The sequence below is a fragment of the Octodon degus genome, unplaced genomic scaffold (assembly GCF_000260255.1).
Source record: "Octodon degus isolate 3935 unplaced genomic scaffold, OctDeg1.0 scaffold00031, whole genome shotgun sequence".
Taxonomy (NCBI): Eukaryota; Metazoa; Chordata; class Mammalia; order Rodentia; family Octodontidae; genus Octodon; species Octodon degus.
In genome coordinates, this window is record NW_004524607.1 from 3,225,337 (window position 1) to 3,248,498 (window position 23,162).

Sequence of the window (23,162 nt, forward strand, 5' to 3'; positions counted from 1 at the left end):
TTTTTTTTTTTTAATTTTTACTTGTTTATTTATTTATTTTGCATGTGTGTGGCCAGTTCAGCCCACCAGGGGGCGGGGCCAGCTGGCATGTGGTGCTGGGGGATTGAACTGCGGTCCCTGTGCTTTGCCAAGCTTGTTCTTAATAGGTGCTTTAGACCACTGAGCCATCTCACCACCCCTGTTCTTTTCTTTCTTAACTCTGATTCTTACATCCATTGTATGTTGTAATAACACGTTCCTTCTAACAAGTAGAAGGTATTGTAGACAACCCAAGGTAGGATCAGTGTATCATATAACATAATAATTGCAATAATTTTTATTACCAGTAACACCACTACTGACCAGGCTGTTAGCTCCAGAATATGTTAGTGCTTTGCTTTTCCCTGTTCAGAGTTTCATTTTGTAAGATGCAAAAATTGGCTGCAGCAAAAATCAGTAAAGTGTAGGAACAGTAAATTCTGGGTAGCAGGGACAGGAAAGAAGCACCAAGACCCCTGAAAGGGTAGCTGCCTTTCTCAAGCGGGAAAGAAGCAAGAAGAAATGGGGACAGCGGGTGTGTTTGAGGATGTAAGACACAAGGCAGACTCAGTCACTCCCACCCTCGCCGTAGGTTTGCAAAGCAAGTAATATTATTCTTGATCCACACAAGCATTGTGATTCTATGCAAGATGAAGCATGGGAATCCTCAGCCTGTTCGTGTACCCCAAATGCTGATTGCTTGATTTGCACTTGGCATGGACCATGAGTAGGAAAATGATGCCATTTATGTTTTTAAGCATGCTGCTGAATGTTTAAAGATACTCAGATTTCTAAAGCATGCCACAGCTACCTGCTTTACATTGGTACCTCATCTAAATGCTATCGCCCGAGGCCAGTTAGAGCATTTATCGTTGTTGAACTATCAGTACTGCTCTTTTAGGTGTTTGTTGTTGTTTGGAGAAAGCTCCCACTCCACCTGTGCAACACTTGTGTCCCCTCACACTGATATCATGCAAGGAGTGGTTCCCAAATGAACAAATTAAGGAGCTCTCATGAGTAACTGGAATGGCAATTACTGCTTTTATTAAAGGACATTTCTCCTTTGTAGATGGCTAATACTGTTGTTTTTAAAGTTACAATCTATATGAATGATTTTGAGCATGCCCATAGACTGATGGGTAGGTAGAGTAAAAAGATCAATGCAGAATAAAGGGAAAAGCGAATGTCTATTGTTATATGTGGTTTTTATACTTTTCAATATATTTGCACAATATAGTTTAGACTGCTGTAAAATACCACATAAAGCTTTATTTATAAAGCCTGTTGGTGCGCTAAAACACTGTACTTATTTTTCAAACACATTGTCCAGGTGTGCCTTGTAAGTCCTCTTTTATCTCACAGCTTGTATAGCTCCATAAATTATTCCATGGCCATGGGAAAGTATACCAGAGGTATTTCATATCTGGAGAAGTTGGATGTTCTCTGTCACTCTGAAGATTCTTACCTAAGTCTGCATGGTTCACATTATCAAATAATCATGGAACCTTGTTCCATGTAGTTAAGGGTAATGTTATTAATAGGTAGTTATTCACACTAGATTAAAACCCATTTGCCCCTGCACATAGTGTTAAGGTTCACACCTACAGGGTTCCCCAGAAGTCTCACATTGTGCAGGCAGGGCTTTTGAAAGGTGATTGGACCATGGGGTTGCTCTGCTGAGAACACAGCTGATTTTGCTCTTGGGGGATGGGAACTTGTTGGTCACAGGACCTGTGACTTGGATGACTTCTTGTCCTCGATTTCTATCTTCTGTCTTGACCACTTCCTGACTGCCGTGGGGTGACTACTTTCCTCTGTCACATTCCTCCACCATTCTGTTTCTGCCTGAGGACCTAAAGCTTCTGAAGTCATGAGCCAAAAGACACTGTGCTCTTAATTTGAAGATACAAATAGCTTTCCTCTAGATAATGGAAGAGAAGGTATCTCAAATGAACTGCATCTTTCTGTAGTCTTCCAGTAAATGTAAATGGTGTGGAGCCTTGACTAGCCTAAGTTATTTCAAAGCCATCCGGTGTAGCTTTCATACTTTTAATGTAATGGCTAAAATGAAGATAATTTCCTCCTTAGTAGTTTTATGCTTGGCATGGCCAGGAAAGATATCATAAGGAAAATGACATTTCCTATTCCATGTCATCCTCTGAGTTGACTGCCAAGGCCTATAACTTCACAAGTGAGTGCAGGTTTTGCTATAGCCAGAGCTCAGCTTGTTGACCAGAGACCAATGGTGTTGCCTGTTTTGTGCACCATCAGCCTTCTCTGGAGTAAGGTGAGTCAGTGGATGTGACGAGAGGAACCAGTGTTGCCTCCACAGTTCCTTGGCTCATCTTCTTCCATTTAAGCATCCCCCAAACAGTTAGCTGAGTTTAACTATATGGTACTCACTGTGTTGGGCATGGTGGCCACAGAAGTGCACCAGGACCATCACCTTCAGGGTGCTTCAAGCAAGCAGAGGCCTCCAAGCAGATGTGAGTGACTGAGAACATGAGCAGATCTGTGAGGATGCAGGGCAGCGCTGTGGAGGAAATGACCCACGTATCAAGCAAGACTAATACAGAACAGCATCTCACTGAGGCGGGCTGGCAGCAGGCTGGGGCCAGGAGAAGTGGGAGGAGGAAGAGGAGGAGCCACCATGGGTTGGAAAGAGTAGGGCGTTCATGGCATTGCAAGTCTCCAGAGGACAATGAGCAAGGGACATTCGGCCAGAGGAAATGGTGGGGGATGTGGGACAATGCTGCGGTGTCTGGGACCAAAGATCTAAGAGCAATGGAAGCCTGAGAACCTTTCTGTAAGGCTGTTGGATTTGACAGATGGGAAACTGATGCTCAGGGAGGTGCATGATCTTAGTGTATCAGAACCCTGAGCTGGGCCTCCAACCTTCCCTTTCTGTTCCCTAGGCCACACTTCCTCCTCTCTTCAAAATCCTCCACTGAGAGGCGTGGCTAAAACAGGGTTGAGAAATTCCATTTATAATGGAGAAATAATAATGAGATCTGATGATGTCTTAATGAAATTGGCTGTGCTTTTGCTGACATGATGTTTCTCACCATGTCTACCTGGCTGACCATTTATATGATTTAGATGCTTTGATTCAAACCTCCCTGAATAGTGTCCTTGACATTCCTGTTTGGGTGTGGGGTCTTACCTGTTTGACTCTTAAAGAATAAGTGGCTTCTTAGTCCTTCATAACAATTTGGTGCCATAACACTGAAGTTCCTTTCTCTAAAGCTCTTTAGAATGTATATGCCTGAATGTAAGTGTTGGAATGCTTATTTGCTTTGTGAGCATGTGCATCTTCACTTGTGTACTCCCTGCTTCTCAGACTGGGCTGGGCTTTTGAAAGTGGCAGCCTTATCTTGCTGCTCTCAGAAGCACATGTGCACACCACCTACCTGTGCAGCAGTGGTCATTGTCAGCCTCCTCTATAGTTCGAGTGGTGTCTGCTGAGCTATGAAATCCATAGCTATAACCAAATTGTGGCACCCCTGGTGTGTGCCCCAGAAGTTTGATTTTCATTAGAGTGCATCTCTACCTATCTCCTATCTCTCTCAGCTTGAAGTCAGCTTCTCTAGTGCCTTTGTATTATATCATTGCTGCCTGACTTCAAGTTCCTGTTCAGGAGAAATGGGCTACCAGAGAGGAAATGGCATAAGTGGATTCTTTATCCTGTAGAAAACTTGGGGTATTGTAGCATAAAGTTCCTAATCTCATTTCCCTGACTTAAAGTAATATATCCTAGTGTGATCATATGAGTTTCTTTTAACTTTTTTTTAACAATTAAAAACTGAATGCAATTTAACAGCCAAGACAATTTTTTAAAAAATGTTTGTAGGTGGCCCATGGGTACAGTTGACTTTATTTATATATTTTTGTTGTTGTTGTTGTTGCAGTCCTGGGGATTGAACTCAGGACCCTGCGCTTGCCAGGCAAACACTTATTCTACTGAGCCATCTCCCCAGCTCCACTGCAGTTAACTTTAGAACAAGACATTTCCTAAGAATCCACAGGGGTCACTAGTTCTTCACTTTCCTCATTTCTGTTTGAGCTGTCCTGCTACTGTCCACACTGGGCTCTGTCGTGGTTTAGCTCACTGAGAGATCCAAAGGTGAAACCTCAGTACCCACCAGCCTTTCTGGTGGAAGGTGTGGAGTACTTCCTGCCACATCACCCACATCCCTCAGACTGACTGTGCATTCACCTGTGTGTACACACACACACACACACACACACACACCTTTCACCCTGCGATCATGCAAAAGAGAACTGAATTCCATGGCAAACCTAGGGAGACCAATTATGTTGAAGGAAGTTTCAATGCCCTGTGGATTGAAATCAGTAAACAGTAACATAGTAGCTGTATGTGTGTAGTGGTGGGGTGAGCCTTTTCTATTTTTTCACCTTTTTTCCCTTTTTGTGGTAGAACAATCATCTCTACTAAACTGTGTACTCCAAAGGGCCACCGTGAGCCAAGTCACACTGCATTATATAGGACATGATTGTTTAGGAGTTTACCAGAGTTCCCATTGTCTTACCTTCTATGGTATGCTGAGAATTTCCAAAGTGCTTTTAAAACAGCTTATATCTCTTGTGCTATTTAAGTTCAGTTTTATTACTTGATTGGAATATTAGTAACTGTGGAGTGCTTGTATTTCTAGTAGAAATTAATAAATGTTTAGTGAATGATTTTTCTATAATACAAATTGCTAGTGTCCCTCACTTACACATCATGCCATGCATTATGTGTAAGTTCTATGGGTTAATGCTAAGGGCTTCTACACAAATGTTGACTCAGATCACTTCCTTGGAATAAAAAAATGTTACGAAAGTAACAATGGTTGTACATTTCAATTCTGTATGCATTGGTCGGTCATAATTAATATAGAACTTTCTGATTACTAATTCTTTGGAAATTTGGAGACATATTTTTCCTTTGGAAATTAATTAAGATGCACAGAAAATTCTCAGCTTAAACTTGTTGAGCTAATTGAAGGAAAAGCAATGCTTAGATAGATCTAAGGACATTTAATTTAGTTGCTTTACATCCTTCTTTCTTACTTAGTGTGTTTCCGTTTTTTGCACTTGGTGGTTGTCCTTGAGGTTTCCCGCAGGAGACTCCCATACTAGTGAGACAGTGGTGTACTATTCCCTGCAACATTAAGAAACAAAGCCCACTTCGCAAATTTGGGGGGAGAGTTAGTGCTAGGATTTAAACTCAGGACTTCAACTTCGCACAGGCTATGCACATAAGCTACATCACCAGCCCTAGCTTGCAAACTTTGATCAGACTTTGTGACAGAGGGCTGTTGCAGCCTTCCACCTATGATCGTAGAGACAAAATAAATATATATTAGAACTTTCTTAAAGGTTTCTGTTTTGAGAAATGCGTTTCTCAGTTTTTGGCAAACAGAGGAAATGCTTCCTACTTGGACAGCAGGTTGTCAATCACTTGGAATTTGGCTCCTGGCTGATTGTGAGCATGGACCAGACTGTGAGCAGCTATCTGGGGTGTGTTGATGTGCCCTGAATCTTGCACTACAGAGGGAAGCCCCTGAAGGACACAGTCCGGGAGCCTGGAAGCAGTTCTGCCTAGCCAGCAGTCTTAAATCCATGTTTTTGTCCTTCTTAGTAAAGGGAAAATTAGTGAAAGTAATTTACTCTGCCCTGATAATTAATGTTTTACTTTTTTAATGTTTTTATATTTTAGGGAAGGGTGTAGAGGGAGTTCAGGGTCTCACTACTAGATTGGACTCATAGTGATCCACCTGTTCACAGTCTCCCAAGAGCTGGGATTACAGGCACACACCACCACCCAGTCTCAATTGCCCTCTCAGTGCACTCCGGGGGCAGGACCAGCATGGTAGGCCCAGGGATCGAACCTCCAGCCCCTGTACCTGCTTGCAGGCACTTTAATCCACTGAGCTATTTGGCCGGCCCTTGATAATTGATGTTTTAGAAGAGAATTTTTGCAGTGTGCCTTTAAGAGCACTAGTTTCTAGGACTTCCTCGGAATCCTGCTATTGAAGGGTGTCTGGGGTCGGGGTGGGGGCTGGAACGCGTCTTCATGAGTGGCAGCTCCTCAGGGCCAATGGGATGTTGGGGCTTGGCATTTGTTTGTCTTTTACTCTATAATGTTTCTCATGGACCATGTTGCCTTAGGTGGCCTCAAGGTGATCTTGGGTGACTTTCTGAGGAATAGGAAGAATAATGTCCCCCAAAAGGATGTGCATGTCCTGGTCTCCAGAATCTACGCTAAAAGGAGTTTTGCAGCAGTGATTAAGTCTAGCTGTTGAGACAAGGAGATCATCCTGGATTATCCGGTGGCCCTAGGGTAATCACAAGAGCCTTCCTAAGTGGCAGGCAGGAGGGCCACGCTTAGTGAGGAGACAAGTGGATCCGAGCGCTCAGAGCCTCTGCAAGCTGGAAGCCAGCCAACCATTGTAGACCTCTGACTTTCCAGGACTATCAAATAAGAAACGCGTGTGCTCTTTGAAGCCGCTAAGTGGATGGTCATGTGTCACCAAAGGCAGAGGGAAATTAACACACTGATGAGGAATTTCAGTCCCTTGTGGACTAATAATGAGTGGCTGCTCTGTGTCAGAGCCCAGTGCCCAGCTCGTCTGACCTAACCTTCCACAAGGACAGAAAGAGAGAACCTGATCAGAGAGTGCTGGCTGCTGCTGTTCAAATATGATCCTTCAAAAGGAAAGGGCAGAAAGGTGCAGAAGGAACTTGTTTTAATGGGACATTTTGCGCAAGAAGGCCTCATCAGGGGATGTTTGAATTGGCTAAAGAATACAGAAAAGTAGCAGCTATCCCAAGCTCTGGAGCCAAGGGATTCAGGCAGGGAACACAGGAAGGACCAGTAGGTGGGGTGACTACCCCTGAGCTGTGAGGCGAGGGATTCTCAGGGTGGAGGACTCCTCTCTGCTGTACCCACTCAGATTTGGAGCTTAGGGGGCAAAGAGTTGGGTATTCTTACTCCCAACCCTGGACGCTCAAGAGGTCCTTTTGAAACATTGCTCTCACCCGGGAATGTGGTTGAGTTCGCCTGTGGGAGGCATCAGTTAATAGAAAGGGTGTCTGTCTTTCCTGATGTCCTGTGGGAGGGGAGTCACAGCCCATTCTCTGCTTATTCCTTAGAAAACTTCCTCCCAGAACTCAGTAGTCAGCATCCCCAGCCAGCTTAACTCCCAAAGCCTTTCCCACAGCCTATGGTAGAGTCAGGGTCTTTCTACTCCTCCCCTTAAATTGCAAACAGGCTTTGAAGGGTGGATCTGGGCAGCCTAGTCTGCAGCAGCAGGGCATGGCAAGCTCTCCTGGATGGGGACAGGGCCTCCTGGCACCTCTGTGCAGGCAGAGAAGACAGGATTTCTGTTGCTGGCTCACTATGAGTAAGTCACAGAGCCCCCAAATTCACAGGTCTGCTTCTGCTCCCTCGTAGCCCATGCCATCAAACAGTTGATGTATATATTACTTTATCTGGATTTCCCAAGGAGGTGTCACCAGAGCATGCTGAAAGCCCTCCCAGCCCCCACCTGTGCTTCCTGGAGATTCAGAGGACAAGGCTCTAAATAACGCTGTAAGGAACTACTGTGGGAATACTGGCCCTGTTCTGTCTTCCCTCCTACATCATTTAAAAAATTGTACCTACCTTGTCTAGCTATTAGCAATTTTGAATTGCTTATAAGTGAAAACCAAGGGCATTTCCTGTCTTAAGAAATGTTTTATTTAATAGTCTTAATTCCTACTCAGGTACTGGGTTTTAAAGCCCCTAGATCTTGGGCCTCTCAGAATTAGAAGTGCCAGTGACCTTTGCTGTCTGTTTTCTAAGCCTGGCAGCCAGGTCAGACCCTTGTGCTCTGCAAAGAAGTGTGGAAGTCCATGCAGAGTCTGTAAGACCTTGCAATTGTGTGTGAAGTGTGGTCCTTTCCTTTTCATTTATTTAATGAATAGAATAAGGTAGTTATACTTAGTAATATCCATTCACCTAAAGGAAGGAGGGAGGGTTAACTCATTGCGTGTTTTGATGAATGGCTTGTACACCGAAAAATAAATTGGACAAACTGGCATAGAGCTCAGTGAACATGAAATCAGCTATTAGAAGAAAGCTTGTGAACAAATTCTGAGGCAGATATGCATCTTTTGATTAATGCCCTATCAATCATCCACACAGCTACCTTAGCTAAGTTTTGCTATAATCATTCATGATTGCTTTCGGAAACTGTGGCAGAAACTATAGCGCTGCAGAATCAGAATATTATTACTGATTTCTCCCTAACTTACTGTGAACAATGACTGTTTTCGACCTTGTTTCTGCTTTCCTTTATTAGAGAAATACAATGCAGAATGAAAGAAGAGTTCCTCAAAGCCTGGTGGAATTCTCCGAGGGTATTCTTAATGATATTCAGTCTTATACGGGCAAGTCATTGTAATGGAAGGCTCTCTATAGGAATAATAGTAATGTGATCTCATTGAAGCTGCCTTTTATGGATTGGAGTCAAATAGGAAAGGATGTAGAGCTACATTAATGAACCGAGTATATCTCTGGGATTATTACTTAAAGTTGTTGAAATACTCTGAATTTTGTGATTATAATTATTTTATTCTCAGTTAATGTGCTTAACAGCAATAGTAATTAACCCACCAGATTGGAAATTTGCACGAGCTCTACCTTTGACATTAGGACAAATCCTAATTCTTTCTGCATATTACACACCATGATAAGAAGCAATCTATATATAATTTCTTTCACTGATATTTTTATTAAAAAGAAACTTTCATGAATACAATGATTAGCTTTCCATGCATTTTAAGCCACTGGCAAAGTCATCAGGAGCACTTCATTCTTTTACAAGCATTGGGTTCCTAATCTGTGTTGCACAAAGGACAATTTGGTGCTGCCTGCTACTTGGGCAGTCTTCAGGTAATGGCAGTGCTTTGCTCAGAACTTACTGTAGCCTGGGAAATACTGCAGCGTAATAAAGTGGTTGACAGGCATTAGCATACATAATGGGCCGTAATAGACATTTAATGCTGTGGAGCTCAAGGAGAGAGCTGCGGACTCCCATTGGGATAGTCCTCCATCGAAGCCCATTGATCACTGATTGCAGTGGGGAGAGGTTCATCCATCAGCTTCCGTAACCAGACGGCGCTGATGGAAAGTCTTTAGGTGGCATTCTGGATGAACCAAGCTTTCCATCTTTACAAACAAATGAGTGATATGACAAGCATGGTGTTCAAAACACATTTAACCAATTGATTTTCTTTCCTCTTGTAATAAGATCTGGAGACATATGAAAGTGTGTGGTGTGAGCGAAGATTAAAGGAATTGCTTTGTGCCCAGGAATATGCGGAACTCAGAGCCCATGAAAGTACTATAAAGCGTGTAGTCATCCATTCTTTCTTCCATCAAGTTTGTTATTGCAATAAATAGTTATTATTGAGTTGATGCTTTTTACTCCACTTTGCAGAATCTTATTTCAGGTCGGTGGGTGTGTGCAAGTGAGCACGCATGTGGCTGCCCTTGTCAGTCAACTTACTGTTGGAAGTTTTCAAGATGTTTGAGTGTAATTGTTTCTCGCTTCCCATTTAAACAAGCAGACCCAAAATGCTTTGTGTCAGTAACATGGTTGGTGAAAAGCAGCAGATATTGTACATCTGTGGTAGTCTCCGAGATTAGCGTAAGTGATGGTTGTCTTTTTTTTTTTTTCTCCCATATACAGCCCTGCCTTGAGCTTCACCTACCCATCTGCACCTGTCTCTCTCCATATGCATCAACAGATCTTAAGCCGACAGCAAAGCTTAGGCTCGGCCTTCGGGCACAGCCCTCCGCTCATCCACCCGGCCCCAACTTTTCCAACACAGAGGCCTATTCCGGGGATCCCCACAGTTCTGAACCCCGTCCAAGTCAGCTCTGGCCCTCCTGAGTCCTCACAGGTGAGAGAGACAGCTCCATGAGCTGGCCTGCATGGTCCCCATGGAGGGGCCTTGGACCATATCCACCGCTAGGGTGCATTCTTCAGTTCTGGCAAATGTCCTTTGTCCATACCCATCAGCAGACAAGAGTGTCTTCCACCTGATCATTTTCTCATAGGTGGAAAAGCAGGCTGCTTGATCAGGCTGTGCTTGGACCTGGCGCTTCCTGTAAATCACATGAGTTATAGAGACTGTGGGTGAGTGGGTGGCTCTCATCCAGCCCCGTCCACTCCCTCTGTTGGTCCCTGGTAGCTACCGAGCATCATGTAACACGTTAAGAACCAAGCTGTGCCACACCCTCCATTCCCATTGCCCCTCTAATACTTTCTGAACAAGACTCTTAATGCTGCCACTAAAGAATTTTACAAATGGTTCCTCATGGCCCTACAACTCTAGTCTTTGGGAGTACAGTGTTGGAGCCCATTAAAGCCTACCACCCCAGCTCTATTCTCAAAACCCACAGAGAATTTATGCTCATGAATGAAAAATGAGGCACAGCCCTGTGAATGTGGCATCCAGCTCTGATCATATCTGTTTCCAGGGCAGTGGGGCTTTCTGAATCATTGCCTTGTGGCCAAGTAAGCTGATGTCTTGAGTTGCAGGTTTTAATTTTGGTCCCAGTCATTAATCAAAACTTAATTTTTGTCTTGGGCTGCACGTGCGACCAGCAGAACAAGCCCACAAGTGAGTCTGCAGTGAGCAGCACAGGCGACCCTATGCACAACAAGCGATCCAAGATCAAGCCCGATGAAGACCTCCCCAGCCCAGGGGCACGGGGGCAGCAGGTAGGAGCTGCAGGCTGTGCTACCAGCGCTTCCCCTCCTCCTTCACTGGGGTCTTGGGGCCAGCACTCCTCTCTCTCCCTCCCTCCAATCCTTGTTGAACATCGATATTTTCAGCCTTGGCCATACCTCATGTAACAGACACAGACCATGTATAGAGTGACTGTTTGTTTCCCTAGCTTGGAAGCAAACAGGAGCAGATCAAGAAGCTGTGTGGCATACGTGTTTTAATGTTTTAGACAGCTTAAGAGTTTAGGCTGCTTGAGATGATGGAGTTTGGCCCTAAAGATCTGATTTTCTGGCCAAAAGGAAAAGCTGGGGCAGAACAAGTGATGTTCCTTACACTGATCACATTCTTGTTTTTGTTTTCTGACATTAGTATGCCCTACTTTTTTTTTTTTTGCCAGCTCAGTCTGCCCTGAGGGCCAGGCTGGTGTGGCATGTGGTGTCAAGGACTGAACCATGGTTCCCTGAGCCTACCTAAGCTTGCCTAAGCAGGCAGTTTAGACTGCTGAGCTATCTCGCCGGCCCCAGTCAGTGTGCCCTACTTTTGAGGAAAGCTGGGAGGGATGTAGGCACAACTTACCTAGTGCTAATTAGGTTCCATACTCAGCTGCTGGTCTCTTAAATCTAAGCTCGTAACTAAGAATGTGTAGGCTGTGCATGCAATACTGTCTCATGGGGGCCATGGGTATCTTGCTCCTGATATGGGAAGTAGTTCAGTGAATGCTCACTCTCTGCAACAGGTGCTGGCCAAGCGGCTAGACCTGCATGGGATCTCTGCCTTTGCTGTTATCAGTTGCTTCAGCCCAAACTTGAGGCTGCTTTATCCAAAATTTCCTTTTCAGTGTAAACTGTAACAGTAGAACGAACTGGTGATATGGATTTGGAAATCAATCTTCCTTCTGTATTTTGCTCGAAAACAGCCTCCCCAGGTTCACTTTAGTGTGTGCATACAGTTTTTATCATCTGGCCCTGGATTAGAATTCAGATCTACATCTCTAGTTATTTTCCAGAAATCTAGAAATTCGTTTATCGCATCACTATGAAAGTGCTGTAGAAGACTAGAAAGGTGGACTGGGAAAGTGCTTGCTTGGCCAGCAGGAGGCCCTGGGTTCAGTGCCCAGCGCTGCAAAGCACAAACAAAAAAGAAAACAGGAAGAAGGTTGGAAGGACTACAGGACCATGCCCCGGACCAGCACAAGATGCTGCGGGGCCTCAGGCTCTGCTCTTGAAGACCTGAGGCTGAGCCAGGAAGATGCTGTCCCTGAGTAGTTCACAAAGTGCCCCAGCAGAGAAACCCAGAGGTGTTAGCACTCATGTACTGCTCTCTGTATTACAAATAGGAGAGTAGAGGAATTAGTACACTGAAATGCATTAGAGCAACAAGACCAACTAGAAGGACCTGTCTTCGGCCAAATTTAGTTGTCTTATGGGTTTTATTTTGTGTTTGTTTATTGTTTGGGTTTTTAAAAAAAACATTTTTATTTATTTACAGCTTTATATGCATGGCAGCAAAGTTAGCCTTCAATTTTTCAGTCATCATTATGACTTTTGAATCACAAGATTAAAAAAAAAAAATTCTCAGAAGCTGTGTTTGGTAAATCTGGAAAAATGTGTGCAAACAACTCCAGGTGTTCTACTTCTTCTGTTCGCAAAACCCAGCTGGGAAAGCTGAGGTCTGTTTCTCACTTTGGCTGAAGGATCGCGTTAGGAGGAAGGCAAACCTGAAGCAGGTTGCTGCTTTCTCTGCTTCTCTTGCTTCCCAGTGTGCCTGACACTCCCTTCCCCCATTTCCTTTTCCTCACACTCTGTCTTGCAGGAGCAGCCAGAAGGAACAACCCTGGTCAAGGAGGAAGGGGACAAAGATGAAAGCAAACAGGAGCCTGAAGTCATCTATGAGACAAACTGCCACTGGGAAGGCTGCACCAGGGAGTTCGACACCCAGGATCAGCTCGTGCACGTAAGTGACCAGGGCTGCGGCCTCGGCCTCAGCTACAGACCTTCCCTGTGCGGGTCAGCTTCTCTGACCCCGGCTGGGTCGGGTTTCTTCGCTAGCAGTGCTGCAGACTAGAGAGCGCTTTATGACTTTCTGAGAATAAAGAAAATTCTGAACCACAGTGCTTGACCTGTGCAGTCAGCTAAAGCTTAGTGTAAAATCCAATAAAGTCTTCAATAGAGAGTGTAATGACTCCGATCCTGTAAGCCAGAAAACACTATTTGGAGTTAGCGACTTTGATGGTTGTTGAGTAATAGTAAGCTGGACATGAATTATTATTAACCTTTTAACCAAGTTTAGTTCCCCTTCCAAGACCCAGTAATAATTGGAAAAATGGTAGGTGTGGAGGACTCCTTTTCATATTTTTTTCTCCTACAAATTTCCCATTATTTTATAGAGCAATTAGTACTCTGTGAAGTTGTATAGATGTTTGGGATAAACTGTTAACGTAATTTGGACTTGAGGGTAACTCCTGTGGGCTTAATAGCTTCATGGAAATAATTACATGTGCTTTTAGATGTGTTTAATGATGTGCTCAGTGGTCGGATTGCAAACCGAACCTTCTCTCCCACACCAGGCCCAGATGTCTTTCTCTAGCCATCTTCTGCTATTTCAGACAATGTGGGTCACACCCAGCCCTGCCTTCCCTGCTTGCTGGTGCTGCACAGGACTTGGCACTTTCTCGGTGGCCAGGGTGGTCTTCCCGGCTGGTAGAAGCAAGAGAAGCTGGTGTAGAGCGCCACTTAGAGCATCCAGAATAAAAAGATACAGGCTCAGCCAGCTTCTCTGCTGAGGGAAATGGTCAGACGGTTCTATGGAAGCAGGAGGGATAGTGTCACCCAATAGGACAGTTTTCTAAGCTTTTAATATGATGGCAAATCTGGCAGGGCAGCCTTGCAGTGATTACCTGTCATATACATTCTCTCTCTCTCTCTCTCTCTCTCTCTCTCTCTCTCTCTCTCTGTCCCTCTGTCTCTCTGTCTGTCTGTCTGTCTCTTTCCGTCTGTCTCTCTCTCTCTCATTATCTGTTCTTTTGCACTACTTTTGTACTTTTATATGATGCCTGTATCTTGAGAACGCTTCCATGTGGATTAAACACAAAAATCATAAAGTTTCTCTCACATGCTTCATAGGTTTCATGGGTTTTTGTAATTTCTGTCGCAACCTGTGTAATACATCTCTTCATATCCCAGTTGCAGGGCAGTGTTTCATCCACAGCTTGCTGGGTCGTGAGATTTGTTGTACACAGAATGTTTTGAGGACTTTCTGTGACATCACTGGGGCCCCACTCCCATTGCTTTGTTGATCATGTCTCTTTGTAATTGTACATGAAGAATTATAGGTTCCCAAACATGGAAGGAAAATAAAAACAGCCAAATGTTTTTAATTAAGGTATATTTTCAAATTTTTCCATGAACATAATTTGATTTTTTCTCTTTAATCTGATGTATTATTTTTAAACCAAGCTTGATTTAATGGTCCTTTATTCTTGCTGACTACTTTAATGGAAACCACAAAGACGTAGTAGGACTATGGGGTGGTGAGAGTTGGAAAAAATTTTAATATGAAGAAATACTCTTGAAGAAGAGGAGGCATATGCTGTGAATGTTTTCAGTGATATAACCAGTGAACAATGTAAATAAAGAGAATTGTTTGTGTTAAAGCATCCACCCTTCAGAAGATGGTTCCAGGGCTACGTGTTTAAAAGCATCTTTCTGAGGGCCTGAGAGTATGACTCCCTGGTAGAAGGAGCGCTCACCGTGGCCCAGGTCGTGGGTTCCATTTGCAGAGTTGACAAAAAAAATTCTTCTAAGGGGAAAAATTCTCTTGGAGGCTGAGTCATTACAGTTTCTGAGGAGCGCTGCGTCACTGGCTCTATCATTAGTGCGTGCGTGCGCGGGATGAAATAGGAGCTTTGTTAAATCCAGATTTCTAATGATGTGAGCATGTCATGGCCATGTGCAGGATGTAAGAGCAGTTTAACATTGCCCTGTGTCAGTGATCTATAAACTTTTATCAGACAACAAATACAGCTGGGGAAATAGCTCAGCAGTCTGGGCGCCTGCCTGGCAAGTGTGAGGACCCGGGTTTGATCCCTGGTGCCACATGCCATGTGGGCCCCAGAACTCTGCGTGTGCTGTGCCAGCCACTGAAACCAGGCCTGATGGCACACGCCTGTTGTTCCAGTGCTAGGGAGGCTGAGACAGGAGGATCACTGTGAGTCTGAGCTGTGTGGTGAGACCTTATACCAAATAAATAAATCAATTAATTAATTTAAAAAGAAATAAAATGTATATAAAACTACCATATTTTTAAAAAATGAATATTGCAGGTGTTTTGTTTTAATCTTAGTTGTAAAAGGTCCCTGTGACATTTTCATAAAGAATTCTGAGGGCTGGCAGTATAGCTCCGTGGACTAAGCACTTGCTTAGGTAAGCCCAGGGGCCAGGGTTTGATAGCTGGCACCGGGTACGGCACTGGCCCCACATCTGGGTGCACTGAGCCAGCGATGGAGTCTAAACGTGGTGGCACATGCCTGTAATCCCAACAGTAAGGAGGCAGAAATCAGGATCACTACGAGTCTGAGCTGAGTAGTGAGATCCTGCACGCACGCACACACACACACACAAAGAATTCTTACTCATTTTAAGTGAAGGCTGCATAAGCCACTACCTGAATGATCACCGTGTTTTTTCTCTTTTATGGAAAAGTGTCTTTTTAAAAAAATACGATTTCACACATACAAGGTGGCATTTTTTTCTCGAATCAGCTAAAATATATTCATGTCAGGGTTAGAAGAAATTTCAGTGTGTTAACCTTTTGATACTAGTTTTATCTGTGCCAAGTTACAAGTACATTTAATAAGTGAGCTAAAAATTATAATTTACGACAACGCAAATAAAGACACTAGTTCATATCACTTGTATAACAAGTGTCCTAAACATATAAATCACAAAGTTGTACACTGAAATGATTTCACAGGGTGGGAAACACAGGCATCTTCCTGCTCTTGAGTGTATCTGGCAACACGAGCAGTAACTGCCTTATACAGAAGAGGAACCTCCTATTTTGTTGATTGAAGGAAGAACTACTTCAGACTCACCTAATTACTTTGGTGGCAGATAGGGTATATATTAGCTGCAAAGCCCACGTCTTAGGGACAGGGAGAGGCATTAACCATTGCTGCTCCTGTGACGCCCCTTGGCCAGAGGTTTTGTGAATTAGTTGAATTTCCATGCCGCATACAACCAAGAGGCAAGGTGTTAAACCATTCTCTGCTCTGCCTTATTTATAGCCACGACCCATTCTTTTTTCCCCCTCTTACAGTTAATAGAAAGATTCATGATTCTTCATGGTTGTCTATCTAGTGTCTGACAGTCCTGACTGCCTGCTAAAGCAGGTCACTATCTATAATTGATATCCTTCCCTGGAATAGGGTGCTGGCTGCAATTGAAGGGCTTTGCTGAAAGCTCTTAAATCCTGACAAGTTCTCCCCTTGTTCTGGTTCAGTCACTGAGCTGCACGGTTGGAATTCCGGAGTTATTTGAACTTGGTGCAAAAGGGAGACATGTGTTTCACATTAGCAAATCACAAAGTTGAAGAAGAGAATTAGGAACTCGGCGGACTTGCCTGCCAGGTAGTCTCATTTGCAGCGTAATGCGCTCCATGTACTCTTGAGGAGATTACCTCTTCCATTACCGTCTGAACAGATGGGCTAAATGCGATCTCTTCCTTCTCTTCCCCTTTCTTTCAGCCTTTGCCCTCTTGCAGTAGTCTTTGTTCTATGCTTGCTGTTGGGATCTTTATCCCTGGGCTGTTTAATTAATTGCACTTTCTCACAGTAACATTATTACTGTTCTCAAGCTAGTATTAAATTTGCCATGCGTTTACTTCTAGGACCAGAAGCTAGAAAGGTAAACATATTTTTTTATTAACTGAGTTTTGCTGAGCTTTGTCCCTTTCTTGGGGTCAGTTAAAACAGGATGGAATAAGAAACCAAGATGGGTGTATTGTCCACAAATGAATTTTATATATATATGGTATTGGACTGATGAAATTTATTCTTGGTTTGTCAAGATGCATGTATTTTCTCTTCCCTTGACCCCTGAAAGATCAGTATCCTAACATTTCAAATCAGGTGAAAGTCCACATTTCTGCTTAATTTCAAGTTAAACAGATTCTTTTTGTTGTGTTTTTATTAAAAAAAGACATGAATGTTAAATTTAAAGTGCTTCTGAAAGTAAGCTTCAAAGTTAGTGTCAGTTTCAAAGTGTGTTTGGCTTTGGTTTGGCTGTTCTTCTACTGTTTCACTTAGCTTGTGTTACTATGCAAAGCAGCTCTGCCTGGCTTTTTACGTGGAGAAGAGACCCTTTCCTGCCCTCCTGAGGTCCATCATTCTCTTGTTTTTATTTTGTCCAGCATACGCTCCTTCTATGATTGTTTGATGGTTGAGGCATCAGAAATATTCATAGCATGCCGCACAAGTACATCTCAGGTTCTCTGTACCTTGCACACTGCGCTGGTGAGTGACATCTTGTCTCCACCAATATTTTGTGAGGCCCTCTGCAAAGAGGAAAAGGAATCAGTGTGAGGAATGTGCAGCTCCGTGTAGAGCCACCACTGTGGTGAGGCTGGTGGGGCTTGAAAACATCACAGCTGAGATCTGAAGGAAGGAAAACAGTGGGACCCCCAGAGTGCTTTTCTACCTGTTTGTTGTGTCCCCACAACTCTCGGCCCTCAATTCCAAACATTCCAGCCTTTATATCTGCTTAAGAAATAACACATAAAAATCCTCCCAGTGATCTTCTAAAACTGAAACTATTTTTAACAGTTTTATTCACCAGCCTGATTCCTTATGGATTTCTTGTGGCCATTCTTATGGAATGGCCTGACCATTACCCTTGGGGAGGGTTTAACTTCTCCCTATGAGGCTGAGCTATTCAGAATGTGGAGCGTATTCATAGCAGCACCCAGCTTCAGCTGGGTGGCATTTCAATGTCTGTAATCCCCCATTTGTATCTTTTAAGCATGGTGTCAAAAATTCCCCTTTTTGTGGAGTGATTAACCACCTACTTGGATTTTTAAATGCTTTCATGTGCTGCAAATTTTCATCTCTGAAGGCATGCTGAAGTTTCCTTTATCCAAAGAACACAGTTATAATCACCTTTCCTGCCTTTTAGAAACCTATTCTGTACATCAGCAGCATTAAAACGAAAGGACTCTCTTTTTAATGTCATAGAGATTTAGATATAAAGAAAGCACATCTAATTTGTGAAGAATTGAAGTATCTGTAGAAACACAAGAAAGAGTGAGGGTGTGAAGACATTATTTTCAAATTAATACCATGATCTGAAATTTGCATTTTAAATGTCTCCCATCTCATTTCGATCCCTTTGCCAGGGTTGCATTGTAAGTCCTTACCTAGGAGAAAATTGGGTTTAAGATGTGATGGAGGTCTCAGATATGAGGCAGAAATTAGTTTTGTGTGCACATAAACCCTAAAATGAATGAGTGGAGATTTTGATCTTATTTCCTTCTACATGGAGTTGCTAGTTAATTTAGTTACTGTAATTATTTGGAGACATGGCATGTAAAATACAGACGAAGAACGACAAACTTCAAAGCTGTCCTTTGACAATTTTGCCTTAAGGACCATGTTCTTAGTGAATCTGCTGACTAAATTGCACCTGCAAAAATTGCTCCCATGAACAGATACTCCACAGAGAGGACGGAGGGCCCGGGTGTGAGGGCTCTGTGGTCCCAGCTCAAGCACCCCCAGGCGCAGATGGAGTTGTGAGTGGCAGCCCCATCTTTGCCCCGACTCTCAGGATGACCTCCTCCGAACCATCTGACCCTTTGGGACGTTATTTTCTCACTTATCATACTGTGAAACAGCCGTGAAAATAAACACTGTCCCCGATGTCCAAGGCCACGCGGAGATCACATGCAGTAGACCTAATGAGAAACAGACAGGGGTTCTGAACGAGGTCACTCCATCTCCAGTTGTTTTATGTGTTTGTTTTCTGCAGGGTGGAGTGGGGGAGGAGAACAGAGTTGGGCAGATGGTCTGTGTGGCTTCTGGGGCGTTAGCTCCAAGCTTATTTTACGTTAATGGTTGTTCATCTATGAGGTAGACTTGATTGAAGCCAGGAAAACTCTCCTCCTGACTGACGGTTGAATGGGCTTGACCAAGGCAATTTAACTCCTTGAGTCTCAGTTTTTTTCAAAGCAAGTGAAAGTATTGAATAGGAATGTCCTCAGGACAAGGAGAGCAAAGGGTTTCACCCCAAGTGCCACACTGGCTGACAGCCAGATGGGCTGCTAGCTTTCTCTCCGTCTTCAGCATGGGAGGGAGAGTGGTAGGGCCACAGCCAGGTGGGAATTAAGCACAGGTAATGTATGAGCTATGACCAAAACACACAGTTTAATTAAAAATTTATTACCAGACATGACACATTGTCACTAATTGCTCTCACAAACGACCCCCCTCATTTCAAACACGCTGATCCCATACTTTTTGCTACTTTCTGAAGCTATTCTAGAAGTCATCTTTCCTGGATGTCTATACAAGGTGAGATAAAAATATGCTGAATGCTGCTGCCGTGTGGCAACTGATAGAAATGACAGATGGAAAGCAACAGCATAGATCAACCTTATTAACCAAGTCTGGCATTGGGCCACATTCAATTCTTTCCAAAGTCAAAGTGACCATGAAGAAGGAATATTTTGAATCCATGGAAGCAGCTGCAGTAGTGCAACTGAAGACACTTATGAAAGAGGACTTTCAGAACTGCTTCAGAAAGGAGCAAGAACAATGGGATAAGTTTGAAGAAGAGGATATTTTAAAAACTTTTTTCTTAACATATTTTAATACAGCGTTTACAGGGTCTCACTACTCATATCAGACTCATAGTGGTCCTCCTGTTTTCAGCCTCCAAAATGTTGGGATTACAGGTGTGCATCACCATGCCCAGTCTCAGTCACTGTATCAGTGAGCCCCGGGGACGGGGCTGGCACTGCATGCAATGCTAGGAATCGAACCCCAGTCCCTGTGTCTGCCTAAGTGGGCGCTTTAATTTGCTGAGCTATGTGGCCAGCCCTGAAGGGGAAGATTTTGAAGGGTATTAGTTGCCATGTGTCTTTTAATGTAAGATTGTTTTCAGTCATACTGTATTAGTTATTTCCATTGGTTCATCCGTTGTATATCTGCTGCAGTCTTTCATCAAAATCTTCACTCGAGTCAGCGTCACTGTTTCTTCCATTTGGGGAGCATTTTCCTACTGAAAACTTGCTGAATGTTTCAGAATGATCCTGAAGATGAGATTTGGGATTCTGCCAGTAATTCACCTCCTAGATGCTGGGAATAGATGCTTATTGTACAAGCGGTCACTGTGGTCATTCTAGACAAGGCAGGTCACTTAAAGGAAATTAACTATAACAGATGCTGCTTCATAGTCACAAATTTATTAGGAAACCTGGGAGCTGACCCTAGCAGATCAGCCTTTTATGCAACATCTCTTTACTAGAAGATGTGCAAATCCTGACAGCACCCAAAGGACTGGAGAACTCACAGTCCCAGCACTGGGTAGGCATAGAATAGGAGGACTTGGGCCCTCTGTGATTGCTCAGTCTAAGAGGGTGAGGAAGATAGGAAAAGCATAGCAAACGGTATGAAGTGGTGCTCTGCTGGTATTGCTCAAGCTCTGGCTTGGCTCCAGGGGCGGGAGATACTCAAAAAGACTCCTAGGAAGCATGAGTGGGGTCAGAGCAAGTCGTACAGGTAAAGTCATACAGGAGAAGGAGGAGGGGGAGAAGAAAGAGCAGGAGCAGCAGTGGGAGCAGAAGGAGAAGAAACATGATCTAAGAGAGTACTTTGCTTTTTATTGCTGGCAGCAACACCATGAACTTCAAAGTGGAGAGAGCTGGGTTCCAAGATCCAGGCACTTCTTTTACCCTTCTGACTCTGTTTCTTCATGTGACACAGGCATAGTGTTGACGTTGAGTAGCTGAGCAAATTAGCTGCAAAAGGAATGCTCCTTTTAGTGTTAGAGATTCTCCTTATAAAAGGGAAACCTGTGAAGGTCTTTAGAAGTTGCTCTGTTACCTCCCCTTGGCAGAAGGATGGTTTAGGTTGGTGTTCAGACGGTGTTTAGGGGAGAAAACCAATACAAAATTCATGATTTCTGGAAGCTGGTATCCAGAGTCCCAGTTCAGAAAACCCTCAGGGAAGATAAGAGTGTTCTCAGGACCCTCGTTGCTCTTGCTTCTGCTGCAAGTCTCATCCTTTTCGCATACTGGAGTCCTTCAGGAAGGACCTGACCCAATAGAGGCCAGTGGTACCCACCACCCTTTGTGACAATCAACTGTCTTGCCAAGGGCCTGCGAGATAGTTCAGTGGACTAGGTGCCTGCTTAGGCAAGTGCAGGAACCTGGGTTCGATCCCTGGCACCACATGCTGCACTGGCCCCACCGCTGGGCATGCTGAGCTGGCCATCGAGACCAGATACTGCATACCTGTAATACCAGCTTTGGGGAGGTTGAGAACAGGAGGCTTATTACAAGTCCAAGCTGCATAGTGAGACCCTGTACCAAATACATTCAAAAAAAAAAAAGTCTTGTTAACTGTCATATATATGTTTATGTATTTCTGACTAAAAGAAAATGATTCTCCTACTTCAGTGTAGAGTGTCTAGGTTAAAAAGGAAAGATAACCAATTAGAAAGTCCCTAACAAGAGGCTGCTCAAATACTTACTTGGGTGTGTGTGTGTGTGTGTGTGTGTGTGTGTGTGTGTACATTGGCAGAGTAGCCACAGGAAGTAGGTCTGAGCAAGGCCCATTACCTGCTAAGCCCTTTTCCTTGGTGGTGAAACCCTGTCATTTGTCTTTACAGCCCAAGGGAAGTCACTCAGACTCCAACTTGTGAGAAGCAGGGCTGGAGATCAGGTACTTGAAGTGACATAAACCAGAACTCCAGGAACAGAAAGCAAGTTCAATTTTCTAATGCAAGGACTTTCTGAAGATTCAGGCTTTTGTGGGATTAGCCAAATACTGCCATGGGTGAATTGTTTCTCCAGAATGACTAACTTCAGCCTAAGAACTGTGTTTTATCTTCAAAAGACTGCACATAGGCCATGTCTTAAACTGAAACCACCCCACCCAATCCCCAATGAGTGGGGTCTGGGAAGAGCTCTGCTCTGTGTGTTCTGAGATCTGTCTTATTCTTACATTGGTCAAAATCTATGTCTGATTTTGAGTCACCCTACAACTTTAATCTCAGGTTTTCATCTGTAAATAGTTCTTTCCCTCAAGGAATTTTTAGTTTGTTTTTCACTTGTGAGGCCAGAATGAAATCATGTAATGAAAGTGCTGGGTAAACTGAAGAACAGTATTCAAACATGAAGGAAAATGGAATCCCTGGGCAGTAGTAATAATAAATTGAATCAGGCTTGGGACGTAGCTCAGTGACAGAGTGCTTGCATAGCATGCATGAGGTTCAATCCCTAAAATAAATAAATAACTGCAGAATGGAAAGATTAAGACTATCAAACTCAGACAAGAGTAACTTACATACTATTGATCAGCCACAGCACATCACCACCCACACCTTCTGGCTGCCACACAAGTTATAGGAATACTTTGTTTAGAAGTAGGAAGCCTAGTTCATGTCAGACCTCGGGAACTGTGAGGTCAAGGGCTCTGAGGGGAACAAGATGGGATATACTGGTGACATACTCATCTTTATGTCTGTCCTAACAGGGCAGGTTGAGAGGAGCACTGTAGAGGGAGGAGTAAGAAGGGAGAAAAGCAAATAAGGTGAAGACAGAAAAAATGAAAGAAAGGAGAAGTTGTGTATATTTGACTTGGACATGGTCTTAAAAAAACAGGTGGATTTAGATAGAGAAAGACCTTGTAAGGGCATGTTGAGTGTCCTGCATTGAGGTGACGACAGGAGGAGTTAATGGCATAGGCAGATTTTTACCTATCATAATGACTATTGATTTGTTGACATTTCCTCGGATTGATGCACTTTACACATTTTGGTCGACTTGTGCCACATGGTAGAACCAAAACCTGTCTGCCTGGAACTCAAGAGGGAAGTGGCGGTGAGGATCAGCATCTTGCTTGTGTGATGTGAGGCTCGTTGTGGACGGGCCCTGAGATTCTGTTGTCCCTCTAAGTGTTTACCAGCATCTGATGGAGAGGATTGTCTCTGGTACCTTGTGGAAGATGTTTGTCTACTACAGTGCTAGTCAAGTTTTAGGGTCAATGGGTAATGGTGTTCCTGGGGTCGTTATCCTTTGTTTCCTTTTCTAGTGTTTTGTTTTCTGTGTGCAACTTGTTTTCTAGCTATGAATGCATAAGCATGGGT

At 43.7% G+C, this 23,162-nt stretch overlaps 1 protein-coding gene across 3 annotated transcripts in view; it reads left to right on the forward strand.

Annotated features, from left to right (window-relative positions):
* Gli3 (GLI family zinc finger 3) overlaps positions 1-23,162 on the forward strand; it is a 278,402-nt gene that overhangs the window by 195,799 nt on the left and 59,441 nt on the right. For all 3 annotated transcript variants that reach the window (XM_004629558.3, XM_023713477.1, XM_023713476.1), the window contains exons 8-10: positions 9,759-9,972; positions 10,683-10,796; positions 12,616-12,756. In XM_004629558.3, coding sequence (XP_004629615.1) covers positions 9,759-9,972; positions 10,683-10,796; positions 12,616-12,756 — 469 coding nt within the window. The remainder of the gene's footprint in view (positions 1-9,758; positions 9,973-10,682; positions 10,797-12,615; positions 12,757-23,162) is intronic.